The following is a 26,916-nucleotide window of genomic DNA, read 5'->3' as shown; positions in this document are numbered from 1 at the left end:
CTATGGTTGAAAATGTCAAGTCTAAAAAATTTCAAAACATTAATCATTTCATAAGCATGAATAATTTTTGCTACCATCAAGGGAGAAAAAGAAGCATGACAATGGATTGTTTCCCAGAGTGCCCCTTGTGCATTTGTCTAACCTAATTACTTTCTATATTGCTTCATTTATTTTATTTAGCTGACTAAAGGAAATGACAATTCTGTTTATTTCTCTTAGTTACTCTCTTCTGTTGCTTCTGATCGGGGTAATCTTTCCATTCCGGTACAGCAGGACTTCATCTTCCCCAAATCTGTTTCTGAAGCAAGTATCTAGCCCATTTGATGACACCTTTCGGATATTTAGTGCTGATGATAATGAACAGCTATAAAAACCAAAAACAAGAGAAAAGTCATGACTTTCCCATGAGTTGCAAATTTTCAGTTTCTGGTCAGAAAGAATGTAGAGGTGATCTGTTTGCCTCTACCAGAAGCTTTGTTTTTCTGAAGAGCCATCGAGGGTGAAAGATGTGCTGAGCTTTTGGCCTTTGAACTCCCTAGCTAGCAACTCTATAAACAGTTTTGCTTTCAACATTTTACATATGAGACTTAGGTTTCTTTTGGAGATAATCTGTCCCCCTTATGTGAAGTTTGAAAACCATGTATTCATCAACAAATATTGTTTGTGAGCCTTCTATTTATTGCACACTCTTCTAGGAACTCAAGATATGTCAGTAAACAAAATAAAAATCCCAGTCCTGGTGAAGATTACACAATGTAGAGGGTAGAAACAGACAACATAAGAAAGAAGTAATATGTTAGAGGTTGAAACACATCCTGAGAAAAGAATTAGAGAGCAAAGAGAACAGAGGGTACTGCCTTGAGTGGGAGTGATTACAGTATCTAAGAGGGTGGTCATGGTTGGCATAATTGGAAAGCTGAAATCTAAGGGCAGTCTTGAAAATGGAAGAGGAGTGAATCAAATGCATTTGAGGCAGGGGTTTCATTTCTAATCAGAGGGAACAAACAGAGCTAAGACTCTAGGGGGCATTTTGCATGGCACAGCCAGAGGCTGGGCTTAAGCCAGGGGGAGAGAAGAGTGTAGTAGGCAGAGTTGGCTAAATAATTAATGGGACCCGGTGTAAAATTAAAAATGAGGGGCTGTTTATTCAAGAATCATTAAAAATTTCAAGATGAAATTTCAGCAGAATGTTTAACCAAGTATGGGAGCTTTTAAAATGCAGGACCCTGTGCAAGTACACAGGTTACACACCCAAGGAGCCAGCTCTGCTAGTAAGAGAAGAGGTGAGAGAGCTGGAGAGATGATAATGTAGGGCATAGTAGGTCATTGTTAAAATTTTGGTTTTTATTATCAATGAAGTCTGGTTCAAATAATGATGTAGTCACATATTATGAGGTTAAGAGCCTGGGCTATAAAGTCAGACTATCTTTGAATTACTACTGCTATCTTTGAATTTATTAACTGTGTGGCCTTGAACATCTCTTTATCTCAATTTCCTCATTTGTAAATTGGGGATAATGCAATAACCTGTCTCTGAGTTGTTGACATGTTTAAAGGAAATATTTAATTTATAACACTTAAATAATATTGAGTATAGTGTGTACTCAATAAAAACATTTATTGATGGTGGCAGTTGCACTGGCTGTCTCAATTTTTAAATAACTAAGGAAAAGTTCATGAATTTATTTATTTATTTTTATTTTTTATTTTCTGCACCAGCTTCTAAGGACTCCCCAGGTAAATTTCAATTCATCTCATCTGATCTCATTCCAGGCTCCAAATACAAATCTCTCTCAATTTTTCTAAGTGATTTATGATACCATCTTTTTCAGCATGACAATGCTGTTTGGATATCTACATGTATCCATTGATATCTTTTATTGAGTGCCTATTATGTGCCAAGACTATTCTTGGCTACTGTGTGATTGTACAGATGTGTCCATGTGTTTCCTAAAATTGTGTATGTTTGGGTATTTAAATATATATCTAAATCATGCATACAGTTTTTTATAATATGCTTTTGTGTAGTCAATAGCATTGATATTCCACCAGAATCCTGGTTAGCTGTCATTACTAGAATACATATATATACACACACACAAACATATATATAATTATATGGTATCATTGTAGCAGACAAAATTATAAATTTCTGCCCAATTAAATTTATGATGTTGCTGCTTTCTATGGAGTGTGATTAGTGCAGTTTAGAGAGCAAGACTGAAGAGAAAATTAGCAAATAATTTATCCAGTTTGGAAATGGCTATACTGTTTATATTTTTCCTGTGTGTATGTGTAATCAATATTTTTAGCAGATGAGGTTGATCAGTTTTAAAAGTGTTAACTGGCCTATTTTTTCTTTATTAATATGATAGATTTTTGGGGGGTGGGGGGGTTAGCATTATAGTTTTTTCTCCAAAATTGTATTTATCACCAGAGAAAAAAATGTTTTTGCAAATTAAAATTCTAATTAAAAATTGAATGTTTCATTAAAAGAGACAAAGAAGGACACTATATATTAATAAAAGGGTCAATTCATCAAGAAAACATAACAATCATAAACATTTATGCACCAAGCCAGAATGCCCCAAAATTCATGAGGCAAACACTGCGATCACTGAAAGGAGAAATAGATACCTCTACAATAATAGTTGGAGACTTCAATACACCACTCTCATCAATGGATAGAACATCTAGACAGAGGATCACTAAAGAAACAGAGATGTTGAATTGTATGATAAATGAACTAGACTTGACAGACATTTATAGAATACTGCATCCAACAACAGCAGGGTACACTTTTTTCTCAAGTGCTCATGGAACATTCTCTAGGATAGGCCACATGTTGGGTCACAAAGCAAGTCTCAACAAATTTAAAAATATTGATATTATACAAAACACTTTCTCAGACCACAATGGAATGAAGTTGGAAATAAACAAAAGGCAGAAGGTCATAAAATTCACAAACATATGGAGGCTAAACAACACCCTCTTAGAAAACCAGTGGGTAAAGGAAGAAATTACAAGAGAAATTAGTAAATAACTCGAGGCAAATGACAATGAAAACACAACCTATCAAAACTTATGGGATGCAGCAAAGGCAGTGCTGAGAGGGAAATTTATTGCCCTAAATGTCTATATTAAAAGAGAAGAGAGAGCAAAAATTGAAGAGTTAACTGCTCACCTGGAGGAATTAGAGAAAGAACAGCAAACTAACCCCAAAGCAAGCAGAAGGGAAGAAATAACAAAGATTAAAGCAGAAATAAATGCAATTGAGAACAGGAAAACAATAGAGAGAATCAACAAAACCAGAAGTTGGTTCTTTGAGAAAATCAATAAAATCAATGGACCACTTGCTAGGCTAACAAAAAAAAAAGAGAGAGCAGATGCAAATAAACGCAATCAGAAATGGGAAAGGAAATATAACTACCGACCCTGCAGAAATTAAGGAGATAATGAGAAGATACTATGAGCAACTATATGCTAATAAACTAGACAATTTAGATGAAATGGACAACTTCCTAGAAAAGCATAAACAGCCAACATTAAGTCAAGAAGAAATAAATGACCTCAACAAACCAATCACAAGTAAAGAGATTGAGTCAGTCATCAAAAAGCTCCCAAAAAGGAAAAGCCTAGGACCAGATGGTTTCACATGTGAATTCTACCAAGCATTCAAGAATGAATTAGTACCAATCCTGCTCAAACTCTTCAAAAAAATTGAAGAAGAGGGAAAGCTACCTAACTCTTTCTATGAAGCCAACATCACCCTAATATCAAAACCAGACAAAGATACTACAAAAAAAGAAAATTATAGACCAATTTCTTTAATGAATATAGACGCAAAAGTCCTCAACAAAATACTCACAAATCGAATCCAGCAGCACATTAAAAGAATTATACACCACGACCAGGTGGGATTTATTCCAGGTATGCAAGGCTGGTTCAACACAAGAAAATCAATTAATGTAATACACCACATCAATAAACCAAAGCAGAAGAACCACATGATCATCTCAATTGATGCAGAAAAGGCATTTGAGAAAATTCAACATCCTTTCCTGATGAAAACACTTCAAAGGATAGGAATAGAAGGGAACTTTTTCAATATGATAAAGGCAATATAAGAAAAACCCACAGCTAACATCACACTCAATGGGGAGAGACTGAAAGCTTTTCTTCTAAGATCAGGAACAAGACAGGGATGCCCACTATCACCATTGTTATTCAACATTGTGCTGGAAGTTCTAGCTAGAGCAATTAGGTAACAAAAAGAAATAAAAGGCATCCAAATTGGAGAGGAAGAAGTAAAACTTTCACTATTTGCAGATGACATGATTCTATATGTAGGAAATCCAGAAAAATCTACAGCAAAGCTACTAGAACTAGTCAATGAATACAGCAAAGTCGCAGGCTACAAGATCAACATGCAAAAATCTGTAGTGTTCCTATACACAAGTAATGTGCAACAAGAGGAGAAAATCAAGAAAAATTCCCATTTACAATAGCAACCAAAAGAATCAAGTATCTAGGAATAAACTTAACCAAGGACACAAAAGACCTTTACATAGAAAACTATAAGAAACTGCTAAAAGAAATTGAACAAGACCTGAAAAAATGGAAGAACATACCATGTTCATGGATTGGAAGACTAAATATAGTTAAGATGGCAATTTTACCTAAACTGATTTACAGATTCAATGCAATATCAATTCAAATCCCAACAACTTACTTTACAGAAATAGAAAAACCAATAACTAAATTTATTTGGAAGGGTAAGGTGCATCGAATAGCCAAAAATATCTTGAGAAAGAGAAATGAAGTGGGAGGTCTCACACTACCTGACTTTGAAGCATATTGCAAAGCTACAGTGCTCAAAACAGAATGGTACTGGCATAAGGACAGATATACTGATCAATGGAATCGAATTGAGTGTTCAGAAGTAGACCCTCGCATCTACGGACAACTGATCTTTGATAAGGCAGTGAAGCCGAAGCAACTGGGAAAGAGCAGCCTGTTCAATAAATGGTGTTTGGAGAACTGGATATCCATTTCCAAAAGAGTGAAAGAGGATGTCCGTCTCACACCTTATACCAAAATTAACTCAAAGTGGATCAAAGACCTAAACATTAGCACCAAGACCATAAAACTCTTAGAAGAAAATGTAGGGCAATATCTTAAAGATCTTGTGATAGGAGGTGGTTTCTTAGACCTCACACCCAAGGCATGAGCAACCAAAGAACAAATAGACAAATGGGATCTCCTCAAAATTAAACACTTTTGTACATCAAAGGACTTTGTCAGAAAAGTAAAAAAGCAACCTACACAATGGGAGATGATATTTGGAAACTACATATCAGATAAGGGTTTAATATCCCAAATATAAAAAGGAATCCTGCATCTCAATAACAGAAAGACAAACAATCCAATTAAAAATGGGCAAAAGACATGAACAGGCATTTTTCTGAAGAGGAAATACAAATGGCTCAAAAGCATATGAAAACATGCTCAACTTCACTGGCTATTAAGGAAATGCAAATCAAAACCACAATGAGATATCATCTCACACCTACCAGAATGGCCATTATCCAAAAAACAAAATGACAAGTGCTGGAGAGGATGTGGAGAAAGAGGCACACTTATTCATTGTTGGTGGGAATGTAGAATGGTGCAACCACTCTGGAAGACAATATGGAGGTTCCTCAGGAAGCTAAATATAGATTTGCCATATGACCCAGCTATTCCATTGCTAGATATATACTCAGAGGAACTGAAACTTAAGGCACAAACAGACATTTGTAAACCGATGTTTATTGCAGCATTATTCACAATTGCCAAGAGATGGAAACAGCCCAAATGTCCATCAAAGGACGAGTGGATAAACAAACTGTGGTATATACACATGATGGAATATTATGCAGCTGTAAGACAGAACAAAGACATGGATCATGTAATAATGTGGATGAACCTTGAGGACATTATGTTGAGTGAAGTTAGCCAGAAACAAAAGGACAGATTCTGTATGGTCTCACTAATATGAACAGACATTAATGAACAAACTTTGGGAGTTAAAAGCTGACAACACAGGCGACCAGGAGATAGAAAGAGGGCAGAGATCAGCCATTTGATGCTGAAGGACTACAGAATGTTTAGGATTGATTGCATAGATCCAGAAATAGATAGCATAATACTGTGTGATGGTAGCACAGTATTGTATGTACACTGAACAAAGATGTCTGTGAGTAAAGCTGAAAGAGGTGGGATAGGAGAATGTATGACACCAGAGGTAAAGATACGTGATAAAGACTGGGACTGTATAACGTGGCAAAAACTGGAGTGGCCAATGACTGTTACTAAATATACAAATATAAAAATGTTTTTGCATGTGGGAAAGCAAATGAATGTCAACCATGTAGAGAGTTGAAAAGGGGATGGTATTCAGGAAGAAACATAATCAAAGCAAACTGGAGTCTATGGTCAACAGTAACATTGTAATATACCTCCATTAAATGTAACAAAGGCAATATGCCAATGCTAAATGTATATGAGAGGGGGATATAGGGGAGGAATATGGGATTCTTGGTAATGGTGTTATTTGCTGTCCTTACTAGTATATTGTATTGTATGACGTTATTTTTCTTTTTATCATTTTTTTCTTATTGCTAAAAAAAACAAAACAATTTTTCTTGTAGTAATCAGTATGTTCAAGTGCTGCTTGTGGTGATAAATGTACAACTTTATGATGATACCGTGAACAACTGATTGTACACTGTGGATAAATGTATGGTATGTGAATATAACTCTATAAAATTGTAGGAAAATATATATATAGGAGTAAAAGTGTTGGAGAAAACATGGTGAGAGGGATGATGCCTCACCAATATGGACTAACTACAATGTGTAAACTCAGAATTGAGTCTTAGAACATAGCCTAACGTGGACATAATAATTGTAATAGTCCCTAGATTGTAAGCTCTTATAGCAGTTAACTCTGTCCCTGAATTGTAATGCCTATCTCTAAACTTTGAGATGCTGATCCCCTAGCGTATAACCTGATTGGTCTCTGGAACAATGCATATCTCTGAGACACCTGAAACTCAGAGCTAGAGCTCGGCAGATATGAATGTCAGTATTAGTGCATACAGCCACTGTCAAAAAAAAAAAAAAATGCTGAAAAAGAGCCCAGACTTCAATTAGTGATATAAATGAAGCAGGTCTGGTTAAGAGCAGGGCAAGCCAGGCCAAAGGGTAAAGGTTGAAACTGATTGTGTTTTAAAACTTCAACTTCCATATGAGACCAAGGGAATAGATATATATTTGGTACAGGATCTAAATTTTGTAAACGGTACAACTCTACAGTTGATTTGTTCAAACACCACAATTGCATGGAACTTTGAATAGGAAGTGAGATACGGTAGGTTAGTATAGGCTGGAGTGAAATAGTGACACATCCCAGAGTAATTTGGGCAGATAATAAAAAATATATTAACAGCCTCCCCCTCCCCAGCCCTGAGGATCTGAGGGAAGGTGCGGATGTGTTGGACATCCTCACCTGGACTGGTGTTGATGTTGTCACAAACATCGGGACTGGCGGTTTGATGTGCTGAGCCCTCGAGCATGGGACTTGCCCTTATGAAGCTCATTACCACAAAGAAGAGTCTAAACTTGCATGTAATGGTGCCTAAGAGTCTCCCCCTGAGTACCTCTTTGTTGCTCAGTTGTGGCCCTCTCTCTCTCTAACTGAGCCATCTCGACAGGTGAACTCGCTGCCCTCCCCCCTACGTGGGACCCTACTCCCAGGGGTGTAAATCTCCCTGGCAATGCAGAATGTGACTCCCAGGGATGAATGTGGACCCAGCATCGTGGGACTGAGAGTATCTTCTTGACCAAAAGGGGGATGCAAAATGAGATGAAATGGTTTCAGTGGCTGAGAGATTTCAAATGGAGTCGAGAGGTCACTCTGGTGGACATTCTTATGCACTATATAGATAACACCTCTTAGGTTTTAATGTATTGGAATAGCTAGAAGTAAATACCTGAAACTACCAAACTCCAACCCAGCAGTTTGGACTCCTGAAGACAATTATATAATAATGTAGATTACAAGGGGTGACAGTGTGATTGTGAAGACCTTGTGGATCACACCCCCTTTATCTAGTGTATGGATGAGTAGAAAAATGGGGATAAAAACTAAAGGACAAATGGGGTGGGATGGGGGGATGATTTGGGTGTTCTTTTTTTCACTTTTATTTTTTATTCTTGTTCTGGTTCTTTCTGATGTAAGGAAAATGTTCAGAGATAGATTGTGGTGATGAACGCATAACTATGTTATCACACTGTGGACAGTGGATTGTATACCATGGATGATTGTATGATGTGTGAATGTATTTCAATAAAACTGAATTTTATTTAAAAAAATTGAATGTTTCACATGTGAATGATTTCATATTAACAGTAGCCAGGGATAGGGGACTTTGGGGGGAAGATGGCAGAGTAATGAGCCTCAGGACTCAGTCCTTCCACCAAAACAACTATAAAAAACAGGCAGGAAGTGTGTGAAGCAATCATTTTGAAACCTCAGAGGCCATAAGAACATGGTACAGCACTCAGAGGAGAGTGGAAGAGTGGTAAAGAACTGTAAATTGCTCTCTCCTTGCAGTGACTATTGGCACCCATACCCCACCTTCAAGGCAGGCCACTGTGGGATTCAGTCCCTGGCTAGCTCACTGGTCACAGAAAAGGCCATAAAAATCCTCTCCCCCAAGAATGGGATTGGGCATGGCCGATCACTGATCACAGCTTTTGATTAGTGAATTCAGATTGCTGGGTCTTCACTTTGAATCAGCTATTGTTTCAGCCTATCCCAGACAAAGATAGCTGCAGCCATTGTTTCAACCTTCCCTGGGCAGGGATGGAGTTGGTGAAGATTTAAGGACTCAGTTCTTCCTCAGGGCTACAGGGACATTTAGCTGAAGGGCTCTATTTGCTGGGCTGGTCAGGAAAGCTCAGCTTTGGGAAACCATTGGAAAAGATGTTGGTGCTCTTCTTGATCACCTCCCCAGGGCACTTTGGAGCCCCCCTTCATGGGTGTCTGGCCCTGTGTTGACTGGAAAAGACCAATTTGGGAAAGTCCTCTCTGGGGTGACCCTCCTCCCAGAATTTGCCATCCAGGCAAAAGAAGTGTAAGACTACAAAAGGAATGTAAAAACCTATAGGGGCTGATAGTCTGGGACAAAGGCTTGTTGGCTTTAAATAACTGGGAGAGAGAGGTCTGTCTCCTGGGGAAGCAGAGGGGACAACCAAACTCTTATAAACAGGGGAACTCCAACTAGCATGCAAAAGCCTAGGACAAGACAGAGATACAGCAAGACAAAGAAAGCCCTGCACACTACTTTTGCCTTGAGCAGGCTTCCCAAGAGGAGGGCTGAACCTTAAGAAAATTTCTGTCTTATCACCAGTTGGTTACAAACCAAGAAACAGACATCCCAAGAAGTAAAGCCCAGAATTTATATTTTAAAATATCAAAAGGTACAACAAAAGAATACAAGACAAAGAAACAGTAAATGATGATCCATTCAAAGGAAGAGGATAAAGATAGAGAACACCAGCTAAGAACACAGTATGGACATACCAAACAAAGCCTTTAAAAAGTGATTTTAAAAATGCTCAAGGAGATGGAGGAAATTACAGAGAAAGAATTAAAGGATATCAGGAAAACAATGAATGAGCAATATGAGAAACTCAGTAGAGATAGAAATTTTAAAAAGAAATGAAACAGAAAACTACAATAACTGAAATGAAAAATGCGTAGGAGCATTTCAAGAACAGATTGGAACTGGCAGGAGAAAGCATTAGTGAACTTAAAGACAAAACAGTTGAGATGAGTCCAACTGAGAAGTAGAAAGAAAAAAAAATGAAATATTAAAAGCTAAAATAGCTTGACAGCTATGAGACACCATCAGATGCACCAGTTAACACATTATGAGAATCCCAGAAGGAGAAGAAAGAAAGGGAAAGAAGGAACAGTCAAAGAAATAATGACAGAGAATGTCTCAAACTTAGCAAAAAATGTGAATATGCACATATAAGAAGCTCAGAGAACACCGAAAAAGGCATGAAGAAAAATATACTCTTTCATATATCAATCATACTATCAAGTGCAAAGGACAAGGAGAGCGTTCTGAAAACTGTAAGAGAAAAACAATGTGTTAGGTACAAGGGAGTTCTGATTAGATTGAGTGATTATTTCTCATCAGAAATCATGGAGGTCATAAGGCAATGGGTTGAAATATTTAAAGCGCTGAAGGAAAACAACTGCTAGCCAAGAATTTTATATCCAATGAGACTGTGTTTCAAAAATGAGGGAGAGTTTAAGAAACACTCAGATAAACAAAAGCTGAGGGAATTCATCAGCACTAGACCTTGTTTGCAACCAATGCTGAAGAAAGTTCTTTAGATGGAAAGGAAAGGACATTAGACAGTGGTTCAAAGCAGCATAAAGAAATAAAAACCATTTTTTATGGTAACCATTTGGGTAATTATAAGGCCAGCACTATTGTATTGTTTGGCATATAATGCAACTTACTTCCTACAGGTGCTAAAATGCATAAAAAACAATGATAAATCTAGGTTTTTGGACATACATATATGTGGTAACAAATACCACAAACACTGAAGTGGTAACAAGTACAAAAATGGTGATGGGGCAGAGAGTTTAGGAAAAATATATATGCATGCGACTCAAGTTAAGATGGTATCAAACTAAATATGAGTGTTATATATTTGGTTGTTAAAATTTAACCCCATTGTAGCCACAAGGAAAAAAGATGAAAAATATATCCAGAAATAAATGAGAAGGCACCCAATATGGTACAATACACAAAAGCAAATAAATATAAAAGTATGCTTTAACAGAAGTGAGGGACAAAAATGGTATGACTTACAAATGCTAAATCGCAAAATCACAGAAGAAAGTCCTGGATTATCAGTAGTAACTTTAAATGTAATTGATTAAATTCTCCAATCAAAAGGCAGAGATTGGCAGAATGGATTAAAAGCATGACCCAACTATGTGCTATCTGTAATAGACTCACCTTAAACTCAAATATACATGTAGGTTGAGGGTGAAAGGATGGAAAAAATACATACCATGAAAGTAGGAGCCAAAAGAGGGCTGGAGTGGCTACAATAGTATCAGACAAAATAGACTAAGTTAAAAAAAAAAAAACAGTGATGAGGGACAAAGATGGTAATTTTATACTGATAAAGCAGACAATTCAACATTAAGATGTAACAATTATAAATACATATTTACTGCAATGGAATTAAACTAGAAATCCGTAACAGATGGAGAAATGGAAAATTCATGAAATGTGGAAATTAAATAGCATACTCCTTAACCAATGGGTTAAGGAGGAAATCAGAAGTGAACTTAAGAAATCTCCTTAGGCAAATGAAAATGAAAATACAACATACCACAACTTATGGGATGCAGCAAAGACAGTGCTGAGAGGGAAATTTATAGCTCTAAACACATATTAACAAAGAAGAAAGACTTTAAATCAGAGACCTAACCTCAGAAGTAAAAGAAATAGAAAAAGAGGAGCAAAGTAAACCCAAAGTTAGCAGAAGGAAGGAAATATCAAAGATCAGAGCAGAGATACATGAATAGGAAAAAAAAAAAAAAAAAAAAAAAAAAAAAAAAAAAAATATATATATATATATATATATATATATATATATATATATATATATATATATATATAAAATCAACCAAACCAAAAGTAGGTTGTTTGAAAAAATCAATAAAATTGACCAACTTTTAACTAGATTGACAAAGAGGAAAAGAGAGAGGAAAAAAATAACAAAAATCAGAAATGAAAAGAGGAACATTAATATCTACCCCACTGACATAAAAAGGACTAAATAGGATACTATGAAAAATTGTACACCAATATATAAGATAACTTAGATGAAATATACAAATTCTTAGAAACACACAAACTACCTACATTGATTCAAGAAGAAATAGAAAATCCCAACAAACCAATTACTAGTAAAGAGACTGATCCAGTAATCAAAACCTCCCAGAAAGTAAAAGCCCAGGACCAGAGAGCCTTACAGGACAGTTCTACCAAACATTTCAAGAAGAAATAACTCCAATTCTGCTTAACTCTTCCAAAAAATTGGAGAGCATGGAACACTACCTAGCTCATTCTACCAGACCAACAACACTCTCATACCAAAGCTGGATAAAGATACCACAAGAATGGAAGCTAGAAACCAATATCTCTTATGAATATAGCTGCAAAAATTCTCAACAAAATACTAGCAAACAGAATCCAACAGCATATTAAAAGAATCATACACCATGATCAAGTGGAATTTATCCCTGGTATGCCAGGTTAGTTCATCATTAAGAAAATCAATTAATGTAATGTGACTCATTAACAGAAAGAAGGAAGAATACCACATGATTATCTCAATTGATGCAGAAAAGGCATTGGACAAAATCTAGCACCCTTTTTTATAAAACATTTAGAATGCTAGGAAGTGAATGAAACATCCTCAGTATGATAGAGCATATATGAAAAGGCCACAGCTAACATCTTATTTAATGGTGGAAGACTGAAAGCTTTCCCTCTAAGGTCAGGAAGAAGAAAAGTGTTCCAATTGTCTCCACTGTAATTAAACATTGTACTGAGAGATTTTGCCAGAAAAATTAGGCAAGAAAAAGAAAAAAAGCATCCAATTGGAAAGGAAAAAATAAAGCTTTTCCTCTGCAGATGATATGATCCTTTATACAGAAAATCCTGAAAAATCACAACAAAGCTCTTAAGGCTAATAAATGAATTCAGCAAAGTGGTAGGGTAAAAGATCAACACCCAAAATGATTAAAAAAATTCCATTCACAATAGCAAAAAAAAAAAAAAAAAAAAGAAAAGAAAATCAAATATATAGGATTAAAGCTATCCAAGGATGTAAAGAACTTGTCCACAGAAAACTACTAAATATTGCGACGAGAAATCGAAGAAGACCTAACTAAATGGAAGGGCATTCTGTGTTCATGGATTGGAAGACTAAATATCATTAAGATGTCAGTACTACCCAAATCAATTTATAGGTTCATTGCCATCTGAATCAAAATTCCAACAACCTTATTTGAAGAAATGGAAAAGCCAATCATCAAATTTGTATGGAAGGGCAAGGGGCCAAATAGCTAAAGCCACCTTGAAAAAGAATGAAGTTGGAGGACTCACACTTCCCAATCTTAAAAATTATTACAAAGCCACAGTCATAAAATAGCATGGCACTGGCACAAAGGCAGACATATAGACATACGACCATTGAAATAGAATTGAGAGCTCAGATAACAACCCTTAAATTTATGGCCAACTGAATTTTTGCAAGGTAGCAAAGACCATTCAATTGGGAAAGAACAGTCTCTTTAACAAATGGGGCTGGGAAAACTGGATCTCCATTTGCAAAAAAAAAGAAAGAAAGAAAGAAAGAAAGAGGATCCCTACTTCTTTTCTTCACAACATATACAAAAACAACTCAAAATGAGACTTTATCATCAAAGTAAATCAACAACCTACAGAATGGGGAAAAATATTTAGAAACCACATATTCAATTAAGGATTAATATCCTGAATACATAAAGAAATCCTTCAACTTCAAAACAAAAGATAAATAACCCAATTTTTAAAAAATGGACCAAAGATTTAAGCAGACATCTCTCCAAAGAGGATATACACATGACCAGAAAGCACAAGAAAAGAGGATCAAGATCGTTAGCCATCAGGGAAATGCAAATCAAAACCACAGTGGTATACCAGTTCATGCCCACTAGAATGGCTACTATTAAAAAAAAAAAATAAAAAATAAAAAATAACAGGTGTTGGAGAGGGTACAAAGAAATAGGAATACTCATTCACTGCTGGTGGCAATGTAAAATGATGCAGCCACTCTGGAAAACAGTCTGGGAGTTCCTCAGAAAACTAAGTATAGAACTGATATATGTCCTGGCAATCCCACTACTAGGTATATGCCCAAAAGAACTGAAAGCAGGGACCTGAACAGATTTTTGCACGTCGATGTTCATAGTAGCATTATACACAATTGCTAAAAGATGGAAGCAGTCCAAGTGTCCATCAATCAATGAATGGATTTTAAAACTGTGGAATATTATTCAGCCAAAAATAGGAATGAGATCATAATATATGTGACAAAATAAAGGAATCTTGAAGACATAAGGCTGAGTGAAATAAGACACAAAGGACAAATATTGTATGATCTCACTGATTTGAAACAATTAGAATAAGCAACTGGTAGAGTCAGAATCTATAATACAGGTTACCAAGATATGAAGTAGGGTTAGGGAATGTAAAGTTAAGGCTTAAAATGCACAGGGTTCCTGTTCTTAATAATGGCAGTGTTTTGGTAATGGATGGTGGTGAAGGAAGCACAACATTGCAAATGCAGTTAACAGCACTGGAATATATATATCTGAATATGATTAAAAGGGAAATGTTAGATTGTATATTTGGTAACAGAATAAAATTTTTTAAAAGATCCATGGTACTGCAGTAAACAAACGAGTCCTAGAACAGTTGTAAAAATGTGCTATCATTAATAGCAACAAATGATCCACACCAATACATGTTGGTGGTGGTGGTGTGGTATATGGGAATCCTGAATTAATGCATGATTGTTCTGTAAACCTACAACTTCTCTAATTAAAGAAAATAGCAGAGGATCATATATGTCCAAGAAATTAATGTGAAATGAAGCATGCTTTTTTTTTCACATGATATCTTATTAGAGAATTTGATGCAAAATATCTTTGAATTATTATCCTCTACCTATGTATGTAAAAAAAAATGGAAATTTAGTAATTGTATTTATTCTCTATCACTGATTATAGACATTTTATTTTTCATTTAAATTAATTTGATTTATCATGATTAGCATGCCATTGATAACCTCATTGCATGGATTTATTTATTTTAACATATTTTATGGCACTTATATTAAATAAGAAGAGGGTAATCTCTCTGAACTAGTTTCAGAATAGCAAGATGAGGAAAATTATATTCTTATGATTTTGATGTAGTAACTTTTCTAATCTGTGACATTGAACCATTGATATAAGAGAATTTCACTTTTAAATGTATTTCGTTTTTTTTTTTTTAGTCTTTGCTAATTGTCTGGTTTATAATTCCTTCTCTTTGTATATTTTGTCATAGATAGTAAATAATAATATTTGCATTTGCATTTTTGAAGTATACCAATATTCTTCTAAGCTACTTCTCTTCTAAGCTTCTTCTTTGTTGGCATTTGAATACTTTGTTTCTTTTTTTTTAACCAAAGTATAAAATACTTTGTTTTCTGTTTTTAATTGTTGTTGTTTTATATTCCTTATTCTGTTTAAAAATTGTGTTTAAAATTAATATGTAGGCTCTTTTATATTTCTTTCATGTAAAAAATTTCACAACCAAACAAAATTAAGTTTCATTTTACTTCTGCACCTCTTAATTACTCTTTATGTGTCAGAGAAGAGAAGTTCCCCAGTAGAAAAACTAATGCACACATAGTGAGTATGTCATCAGGCACCTAGGATTCCACTCACTTCATATTTCCTAAAAGAACCAGCTAGGTATGACTTATCCCCAGTATCTGGACATATACTGGACACAGTACCCCCAATCAGTTGAGTGAACAATTTTCTAGTGTGATATAATAAACACAATAAAGAGGTTTATTTTGGCAACAAAGAATGGGTGGAAAGAAGTGACTTGACATTTTATCTTATTTTTGTATATTGATTTGTGCCTCAGAAAAATTCAATGTGCTTTCTCACAGCTATGATTTTCACTATGCTTGAGGGTAAATAGGAAAGATTTCAGAAAGAACCTGATTCAGAGGCATCTTTTGGAGGCAATAGATACATTTTTATTATCACCTGTCAAACCATCAGAACATTGAGACTTCTGTAATTATTGATTTTTAATACATAACCTCAAAGTGCACTTGCCAATTAAACTGATATAATGATACTTGAGAATGATGAATATTTTATAAAATGCACACAAAAAGAACGTCTTACGTTTTAAAATGCTTGAATCTACTTACAGGTGATACAGTAGATGGATCGAAGAACCCTTTAACTGACATTGTCATTGTTGAGCCAGGCTACAGCTATTTTCCAGTAATGTAAATGTCTTTAACAGAATTTTTTTTTTCTGTAACTTCCTTATCTTTCTGGTATCTACTTTCAGAAAAACATTCAGTAAAATGAGATAGCATGTTTAGGTTAACCTATAAAGTTCTTAAAAAAAAGAAAAAAAAAAAGCAATGCGTCACTATCTAGCCCATACCCTATCATACTTTTTTAAAACTGAGTCTACTAAGATAAGTAAATTCAAGAAAATGTTATTTTCTAATAATGTAAATGCCTTTTCCAGAGTTATGTGTATGTGTTTGTGGGTATGTTTATAAGTGCCATACCTTTCTGGTGTATAAACAAATTGTTCACAGTCTTGCCTACATCCTCTTAACCTCTACTAAATATGAAAAATATATTAATTATTATAGTCAGTTGAGTAATAGTTCTGTTTTAAGATGCTCTCACTGGATCACAAATAATTAGTGGCTTATAAATTCAAATGGAAAATATGAATTCTCTCATTTTTGCAATGTGATCATTAGTATTATATGATCATTTAGTTAATCAGGCTTTCAAAATCATAGATCATCTGTTGTTTATGTGGTAATCATATCAGCAAACTCAAAAATTGTGTTAATAAGGCACTGATCTAATCAAATTTTAATAGGAACAAAATTACAATCAAAAGCCATTCTGATAGAAGTGTTTTTAATAATTAGGTTTCCTTGGCAAACCCTTTTAAATATACAGCTTAACTTTTCAGAGATATTGTAGAATATCTCTGTAATCATTTCAATTCAAGACAGATAAGCCAACAGCGTATGCTGTACACCTGGGTGGGAGCATGTGCGCCTGATGGGCCCATCATTAAGGAACTTTCCCTGGGATGGAAACTGAAGCTGGTAGACAAACATCTACATGAAGGAGAAAGTCCAGTGAGGCTGTTAAGAAAAGCAGAAGCAGACTATTTTGGGATTCAAAGTAGAGAGGGGTCATATATAATTAGACAACAGAGAAATACAATTCGTCTGGTGGGTGACATTTGAAATGGACCTTAAAATGCTAGTAGTTTTGACAGATGCAGACAAGTATGGTGGTTGATGAAGTATTTCATGCCAGAAGTACACCCTCTAACACTTTACCCATCTTCTGTTAGTATTCAAATGTTCTTCTGGAAATGTAATTATTTCTCAAATGAGTCTTCTATGGAAGCACCTTGTTTAAAACATGTTGAGGTGCAGTGGCTCCTATTAAGAGTGGGGATTGGAGGTATGGATTCCCCAACTCCATTTATTTCACTGTTTGCCACCACTAACTCCTCTTATCAACACTTTTATGCATGCTGTAGTTTAAAACACCATATAATATTATCACTTGAAAGTGTAACATCTATTATTTTAATAAGAGAAACTATAGAAATTAAAGCCAAATGGAATCTTCTTGGCTCTTGGGAATTTGTGTTTGATCGAACCTGCAGTTCAGTACTTTTCAAGGAAGAGAAAAAAAGCAATGACCCCAGAGGATTCTTATTAGAATCTTCAGAAAGCCATGAGTTTTTGACATTTGATTAAAAAGGAGTTTAAAAATGAATGATATTAATGAAGAATATAAGATAACTATAGGAAACATGACAGAAATTATAGTTTGGAGCCATCTTCTAAAGCCCTTGAATGCTGGATTGTCACATGCAGATGTATAAGTTGTGCGTGACCCCAGGGTTGTAATTCACAGCTGCATATCTGCCCAACCAAAGTAGCTTTGATGACAGTGCAAGAACAGTATAGGACTTTTTATTAATTTGGATAACAATAGAGAAGCTTTCAATTTTTTCAAGCCTGATTGTTTTTGAACTTTAAGAAATTAACCTTGCAACAAAGTAGACATTATTCAAATTCCAGAAACAAGAACATGGAATATATCAAATTTGATAGTCTGTTGGAGGCATGAACTAGGGCTGATAATTTGTCAAGGAGAGATTAAAGCACAGATGACTCTAAAACTGTTTTCTCAGTGACCAGAAGAACTATTTTACCCTGATAGAAATAAAATATTTGTGGTGAGTGAAACGGGATGAGAGATAGACTTAAAGATTTCAAATCACTATAAGTAATGTTTTATGCTAAATGGACAAAGAGCTATAATTTCTTCTTTAAGACTTTATTTTTTCTATGTCCTTTCTCCTCTTTCAGGCTGAAGTCATTGATGTGAGTTATGGATCTGTATATGATTTAAAAGCAGTTAAAACAATGAAAAAGGCAACAAACCAGATTGCACTCCTGAAATTAGGAAGATTACCGCTACTTTATAAGGTTGGTTAAATGGCTGTAATTTGGTGGTGAGTGACTATTTTGTTGTGTTTTTTTTTTGGAGTTACAAGTCTTTGTGAGTATGGAGTATATATATTTTTCATTTGTCTGTGTGTGTGTGTGTTGTGAGAGAGAGAGGTATAGAGAGGCAGAAAGTGTCACAAAAAAAAGAGAATAATAAAAAAATGGCTTTTCTAAAAATAGTGCATTTTAAGTTAAATTCCTTGAAAGAAAGAAATTAATGTCCTTATTCTATAAAATAGGTGACATCTGAAGCCAGGTATTGGAACTTCATAGGACCTTGATCAAGTAGGTGTAATAGCACCTATCAGGAATGCTGAAAATGAGAATAATGTCCTTTTCTCATGACATACATGAAACTTCTAATCTATTATCAAAACTGACTAATTACCACAGACTTTGTGACATTAGACTCTAGCTGATTTACACTTGTTAGTCATTGATTTTGTCAACTCTGTAATTTACAGTTACTGATGGTGCTCAGGAATTTAATTAAAATATAATGTGCTAGGGAGAAGCAGAATTTTGATTTACTTTATTTAAATAGAAGTTTATTAGCACTTATCTGCTAAGTGCATTTACATAATTAAAGCAGCTCAATTTAAGTGTCTGGTAAGGGGCCACCACAAAAATGGGCACTACTGCTCATACTGATTCCATTTTCTTTTCCTATTTAAAAAGAATGGCCAGTGTTGTTTTATTACTGGGGCTTTCTGGTTCTGAAGATAAATTGGATTCCTCCCTATCCCAACCCTAAATGAGCTTTGCTAATTCCCAGGTACAAAAAAGTTTCCAGAAATCTTTTGGTATTCATTATGTGGAGACAAGAGAACATTCTGAGCCTGTTTTTCATTATCTCCCAAGTTTGTTTTATACTTAAATCAGATAACTGTCTAGTTGTAAGATAGTATGCCAGTGTGGATATATTATGTCCTCCAAAAGCCATGTTCTTTAATGCAATCTTGTGGGGACAGATTTAATAGCTTTCTGTTTAGGGTGGAAACTTTCGATAGTTTTTCCATGGAGATGTGATTCACCCAACTGTGGGTGATACTTTTGATTAGATTATTTCCATGGAGGCGTGGCCCCGCCCATTCAAGGTGGGTATTGATTAGTTCACTGGAGTATTTAAGAGTACGCTAAGCACTGACACAGACCCAGAAGCTTGCTGATGATTAGAGATGCCTGGAGAAGTGGACAGAAGAATGTTTGGAAATGCTAAGCTAAAAGATGAAACCCAGAGTTTGCCCCAGAGAAACTAAAAGAGGACTCCCAGATACTTAGAGAAAAACACCATGGGAAAAAGAAGCAAGGATGCACATGAACAAAGATAGAGGAGCCCAGAGACATTTTGGAGAAAGCCATTTTGAAACACAAACCAGGAGCAAAGGACCAGCAGACTCCAGCCAGATGCTTTCCCAGCTGACAGAGGTGTTCCAGATGCCATCAGCTGTTCTTCAGTGAAGGTATCCTCTTGTTGAAACCTTAGTATGGACACTTTTATGGCCTTAGATATGTAAATTTGTAACCTAATAAATCCCCTTTATAAAAGCCAATCCATTTCTGGTATTTTGCATAACGGCAACTCTAGCAAATCAGAACAGATAGGCTCCAAAATCTAGTACATTGATATTATTATTTTTTTTTTTGGCAGGATAATTTGTCAATATGTATTAAGTTTTAAAATAATCACATTTTTGATCTAGTAATTCCGGTTCAATCAATGTATTCTAAGGTTAAAAAAAGAGATTATAAGCACAGTAAGGACCAATTATGTGACAAAATATTAGGAATAATAGATTCATTAGTTTAGTTGTGAAAATTGTGCTACCTTAGTGCAGCTGACTGCTGTGCAACAATTACAGTGTGTAGAGGAATATTTAATAACATGGGAAAATGCCCATATGATATGAAAAATAAGTTGCAATGGGTACATTCATAATTATTATTGCTATTATATTATTGTTCCTAAAGTTAACATTTTAAGTATTATGTGATAGACCTTTTTCTAAGCCTTTTGTATGTGCTATATCATTTGATCTTCACAATAACCCTATTTTTGAGGTAGTAACCACTATCATCTTTAATTTACAGAGATGAGGTAGGGATAATTGCCTGTCTCAAAGACACTTAATTAGTAAACAATCAGGATTTAAACCCAGGCTGTCTCATTTCAGATCCTGAGCCTTTAATGTGTGTGTGTGTGTGTGTGTGTGTGTGTGTGTGTGTGTGTGGTTAGAACAGTAGGACTGCTAGATAATCAAGAGATTAAATTGGAATTTTTAACCATGGGACCAAGATAAAATAGAGTGGACATTTCATAGTGAGCTGCCACACATCAATATCTCAGAGGAAATGATTGAAAATAGATTAGACTATTCTAACCACATCTTTTGTACATCTGGGGTATAAAAAGTTTGGAGATTGGCAGGGAAGGTGGGGGTGGTAGTGTGGGGAGGAGGGGGTGTTTGTCGGCAAGGATTTTGTAAAGAGGGTTTTTGGAGAGATCTATGATAAGTTCCACTGCAAGCCTGATGACTGGGCTTCAAAGAAACTGCATGGAAGGTTTAATTCCTGACTCCTGACAATACAGGACATGGTGGACCAGTGTCTGACTCCTCTTGAGAAACTTAAAGGTAAGAGATGGCTCAGTTTTTGATGCACAAGTACAAAATAAGCATTTGTGTTGGGATTGGCCTGCATTGCCAGAATTGGGAACAGTTGCATCCCCAGAGTTGGGGAAACATAGGTTTTCCATGGACTGATTATGGGGCACATGTGATGAAAAGCCAGTGTGGTTTGCCCTGAATCCTTCATGGGAGTAGCCACTTGGAGTGGTGATGCATGAGTCAGTCATCATCCAGATTAGAGTTGCATTTGCCCAGGTCAAGGAATCTGCTGGAGAGAGTGCCTTAGTAAATTCACAAAGTGCCCCCAGGATCCAAAGTCAGTTTTAAATATTTGCAGGCCCAAGAGGCCTGAAGTTATCTTGGGACAGAGAAAATAAAGTAAGAAATATCCTACCCATCTAACTTCTAATTTTTAAGCCCTCTCTAGCATGGAGGGTGTGCCAAAATGCCATTATCTTTGATGCAGTCTTATGTGGGCAGGAAACATATTGATATTGATTGGGTTGGAGACTTTTGATTGGATGTTCCCGTGGAGATATGATCACCTAACTGTGGATGAGATCTTTCATTGGATAATATCCATGGACGTGTGACCCTGCCTATTCAGCATGGGCCTTGATTAGTTTACTAGAGCACTATATAAGCTCAGACAGAAGGAGCAAGCTTGCTACAGCCAAGAGGGACACTTTGAAGGATGCACAGGAGCTGAGAGAGGATCTGCAACTTACAGAGACATTTTGGAGACGGCCTTTGAAAGCAGACTTTTGCTCCAGAGAAGCTAAGAGAGGACAAATGCCCCAAGAGCAACTGAGAGTGACATTTTGAAGAGGAGCTGCGGCCTAGAGAGGAACGTCCTGGGAGAAAGCCATTTTGAAACCAGAACTCCAGAGCAGATGCCAGTCACATGCCTTCCCAGCTAACAGAGGTTTTCCAGACGCCATTGGCCATCCTCCATTGAAGGTACTGGATTGTTGATGCATTACCTTGGACACTTTATGGCCTTAAGACTGTAACTGTGTAACCAAATAAACCCCCTTTTATAAAAGCCGATCCATTTCTGGTGTTTTGCATCCTGGCAGCATTAGCAAACCAGAACAGAGGGGTAAGAGTATTGTTGGTGCTTAGGGAAGAAAATAAAGCAGATTGCACCCCTACCTCAACAATAGGCAAGTAGATGAAATTTAAGTCAAGGTTAGAGTTTTGTTCATTATATGAAACTAGGAATTCTAACTACTAATTTAAGACTGGTGACTGGACTTGATTGAAGGACTTTTTAATACCAATGATTAAAAGAATAGTGAGACAGTCTAGATTTTCATCTAGATGTTTGGAGAGGAGTGCTCTCCTCTAATTAAATGTTAAAAGGGCATTAGAAAATAAAATAGCATTGCTTTGGGTATATTACGTAAATCCTGCTTGTTCAGCCTACCAGCAATATATATGACTAAAATGCTGTGTATGTTGGGAGAGGAGGGGCAATTACATAATTGGGTAGATGGAATTATGGATGTTTTCTCTGTCTACTTTATTTTTAAATTTTCAACAATGATTGTGCATATATTTTGAAGTAGAAAAATGCTTTTAAAGTGCAAATTAAAACAAGGTATATTTTAAATTGCCTAATAAGAACCTAAAATCCTGACCAGAATAGAATGGGTTAAAACAAAACAAGTTTCTTTGCATTTGACTGCTTCAGAGAATATTTACATTATGAAACTCTTTGGTCAGGTCGTATCTCCATAGTGAATTACTGGTTCAACTGGAATAACCCAGTTACCAAGAACCTGGTATCAGTTTCCCTAATCATATTCCTTGTAGGCATATGAACAGATTTAACAAAGAGTTATATGCAGAATGTCCTATATATAAACCAGCAACTAGATAGAACCTTGCAGCAAACTCGGCATTATCTTAGGCAGAAGAGACATGGCACCCTCTCCTTAATTTTTTAAAATTCTATCTTAGCTATCTTTGTTGTCTGTGATTTGTCCCAGAGATGTGGGGAATTTATTCATACTATATCTACTAATACATGTACACATGGTAAAGAAAAAAAGCAGCATGCATTAAACATGAATGTTAAACATGATTACAGCCAAGCTTGCCTCACAGGTCCATCAAATATATTTGGGGCTGAAATTGGAAAGTGAGGTAATACAGTGTGTCAGTTTGAATGTATTGTGTCCCCCAGACGCCATTATCTTTGATGTAATCTTGTGTGGGCAGACGTTATCAGTTTTGATAGATTTCTTTGAGTGTTTCTTTGGCGATGCACCCCACCCAGCTGTGGGTGATGACTCTGATTGGATATTTCCATGGAGGTGTTACCCCACCCATTCAGGGCGGGCCTTGATCAGTGGAGCTATATAAATGAGCTGATGGGCAGAGGGAACTCAGTGCAGCTGTGAGTGACATTTTGAAGAGGAGCTATAGCCAAGAGGGACACTTTGAAGAAAGCACAGGAGCTGCAGATGAGAGACAGTTTGAAGACAGCTGTTGAAAGCAGACTCTTGCTCTGGAGAAGCTAAGAGAGGACAAACGCCCCAAGAGCAACCAAGAGTGACATTTTTGAGGAACTGCAGCCTAGAGAGGAATGTACTGGGAGAAAGCCATTTTGAAACCAGAACTTTGGAGCAGATGCCAGCCACGTGCTTCCCAGCTAACAGAGGTTTTCTGGGCACCATTGGCCATCCTCCAGTGAAGGTACTCAATTGCTGATGTGTTACCTTGGACACTTTATGGCCTTAAGACTGTAACTGTGTAACCAAATAAACCCCCTTTTATATAAGCCAATCCATTTCTGGTGTTTTGCATTCCAGCAGCATTAGCAAACTAGAACATACAGTAATACAGGTGGGTAGAAAAATGCAGGAGATCAACTGGCTTCTATGTGAAACACAACTGTCAATCATTCTAAATGAGTGTCTGGGCTGGGAACATGAAGTTGAATGAGTAAAGGGAAAGTTAATCTTATTTTAGCTGTATAGTAGTTATTAAATCATAGTTCCAAAATGAATTTAGGAGGGAATCTCTGCATCTGAGATAGAGAGCAAAGTGGAAACATAGTTGTGACATTAAATCATCTTTTATGAGTAGAAAAATAGCCTATGGCCCAGAAGGAGGAGATCTCATTATATTTATTGTAAATACTATGCATGTGTTAATTTGGTCTCCAGGAAGGGATTGAAGAGAAAATCTTCATTGTGCAGTAAGAACTACAACAGGCAAATGGCTTGTAGGTATATGCCTTGACATCATACGTGGCTGCTACAGGAAGGGATCAACCAACAAGTCCTCCAGAGCCAGCTTGTGCTAGTTTCCTTAAGCCTGAACCTTAGAGGAATGGCATTGCGTTCATTTAAGCTTCATATTTATAGGAGTTTATTTTATGGGAGAATGCCTTAATTCTTTAAGCTTTAAGACAAATATTGTTCTATGTCATAATGGCCTCTCTTAGATTTCTATCAGCGTCAGTCTGAGACACAGTAAAGTAGACCCTGAGACCCTCACATATTCCCAAATTGCTGAGTAGCCTTCTAATATGAAATGTATTTTATAAGATGCAATAAAAGCATTTAGCTTTCTTTTAGGGGCCATTTTCATAGAAAAATAACAATTAAAAACCTTACTGTGTACACCATGACAACTAGAAATCAACTAAATCCCCCTGAAATGTGAAGGCTGGGCCATTGTCTAGGTTTGTACCACATATCAGCCCCGTGTCTTGTAGGAAGCAGTGAAATTATAAAATAATATATATCTTGATTAATTAGATCATTTGTGCATGGCAAAATTACATGTAAAAATCCACAAATGCTATTGCTATTTGTATATAAGTCATTAAATAATGCACACATCATTCCTGATGCTCTGTCGCACAGTAAGATGTCAGTAAATATTATCCAGGTTTTGTATTATTTGTATATACATTTTATGCTTATAATCACATTTTTAATGATCCAGGAACCCAAATGATGTGTGATTTCCTACGAATGAAACATTTTCCATCTGTTTATCAGATAAGATCTATATTTTAATATCAAATGTGCATTGCTCATCCAGTATATAACGTCCTCACCTCTTAAGCCCATAAAGTATGCTTAAACAGGGAGACCATTGAGAAATTAGAGGCAGGAAAGACTGGTATGTGTTTTTACTTTCAAATAGATTGTTTCCCACAAATTAGAGAGTAGTATTATTTAAAGAAAATAAAACTTCATGCTATTTGAATTTCAAACTCAATTTAAACCACAAAATAACTAAATTTAAAACACTGAGTTGGGGTTTATTGAAAATATCTATAGGTGTTAGTGATTTAACAAATCAATTGTTGCTGAATGGACAATTGGAAGATCAATAAGAAAACCATTTTCAATTGCTGAAGTTAGCTCTGAGAAGCACTGTATATTTCAAGCTTACCTGAAGCATTTGCAAATTTGTCTTCTTTTCTGAACTATACTTTGCTTCATTTGTTCCACTCTCATTTTTGACTGATGACTTTTGTTCAATTCCTATGTAACTGTACTCAAAAGAATAATTATTTTATTCTGTTGAATAGAGCACTGCATTTACTCTGTTTTATATAGTAGAAGATTAGAGGTAGTAGACCTCAAACTCAATTTCTTATTTTCATTTCCCCAAATTAAAATTTGGATGCATTTAGCTATTCATAAGCATCAAAAATATGTAATACCTAATACAACATTGTGTGTAAAAAAGGAATTCAGTATTTTTTGAAGATGAAACACGTGGTATGTGTGTGTTCACTTGTGTGTGTTGTATTTATGTGCTCATAGGTACAAGTTTACTGATGTGGCAGTGAGGCTAGGAACATAGGAAAGAAGAGAAAAAAGAGAAAGACTCCTTTCTCATTGAAACTTTTGGTGCTTCAAATTTTCCCTGGTATGGATGAACCTAGCAGTTCTCTTTAAGTGACATTCTGTGACTATTTCAGATGAAAACAAATATTTAGTTCAGTGTCATTGCATGATGCTTTTAGAAATCGTTCTTTATATGGAGGCAAGCTTATTTTTTTTTTCTTAGGACAATTTTTGAAGCCATTTTATGAGCAAATAATAGAAAAAAGAACACTATCTTTATATTTAGAAAGAGTACACTTGTTCACTGAATAATTTAATGAGGCACTTCATACCCAATTCTCAGAAGTAATTACAAAAGACCAGTGCCTCCAGATTTTGTAATTATAAGACTGCAGAGCTGCTCCATTGGTCATGGAAAACATGGTCAGGACTAGAACGCAAAATCAGAAAACAATGGTTTAATGGATTTTAAAATTTAATCTGCTATTGTTCTTTAATCAGAATATTTGCTATTTTCCACTGACTGACATTAGTTTTTTTCCCAAAATGATTTAGACAATATATTACCCATCTACAAAAGAGAAGTGTGCCAGTTTGGATAAATTATGTCCCCCCAAAGGCATATTCTTTAGGGCAGTCTTGTAGGGGCAGATGTATTAGTATTGATTAGGTTGGAATCTTTTGATTGTTTCTATAGAGATGTGACTCAAATCAACTGTGCAACTGTGGGTGAAAACATTTGATTAAATTATTTCCATGGGGATATGGACCTCACCCATTCAGGTTTGGTCTTGATTTAATCACTGGAATTCTATAAAAGAGCTCACAAACAGAAGAATCTCAGAACAGCTGAGAGGGACATTTTAGAAAGAAGCTAAGAGTTGACACTGATGCTGACACTTGGAGATGTTTGGAGATGCCTGGAGATGCTAGCCCAGAATTTGCTCCAGAGAAGCTAAGAGAGGACTCTG

The 26,916-nt window shown here is 35.8% G+C and overlaps 1 protein-coding gene across 4 annotated transcripts in view; it reads left to right on the top strand.

Moving 5' to 3' along the window:
• NAALADL2 (N-acetylated alpha-linked acidic dipeptidase like 2) overlaps positions 1–26,916 on the top strand; it is a 1,146,579-nt gene that overhangs the window by 417,093 nt on the left and 702,570 nt on the right. For all 4 annotated transcript variants that reach the window (XR_005217472.1, XM_037840432.1, XM_037840429.1 and 1 more), the window contains exon 4: positions 18,358–18,477. Coding sequence is in view for 3 of the 4 variants with exons in the window: in XM_037840432.1 (XP_037696360.1) it covers positions 18,358–18,477 (120 nt within the window). In the remaining variant the exon portion in view is untranslated. The remainder of the gene's footprint in view (positions 1–18,357; positions 18,478–26,916) is intronic.

Source organism: Choloepus didactylus, chromosome 1 (assembly GCF_015220235.1).
Source record: "Choloepus didactylus isolate mChoDid1 chromosome 1, mChoDid1.pri, whole genome shotgun sequence".
NCBI lineage: Eukaryota > Metazoa > Chordata > Mammalia > Pilosa > Megalonychidae > Choloepus > Choloepus didactylus.
Note: the sequence above shows the minus strand (reverse complement) of the source record. Positions and strands in the feature narration are given on the sequence as shown.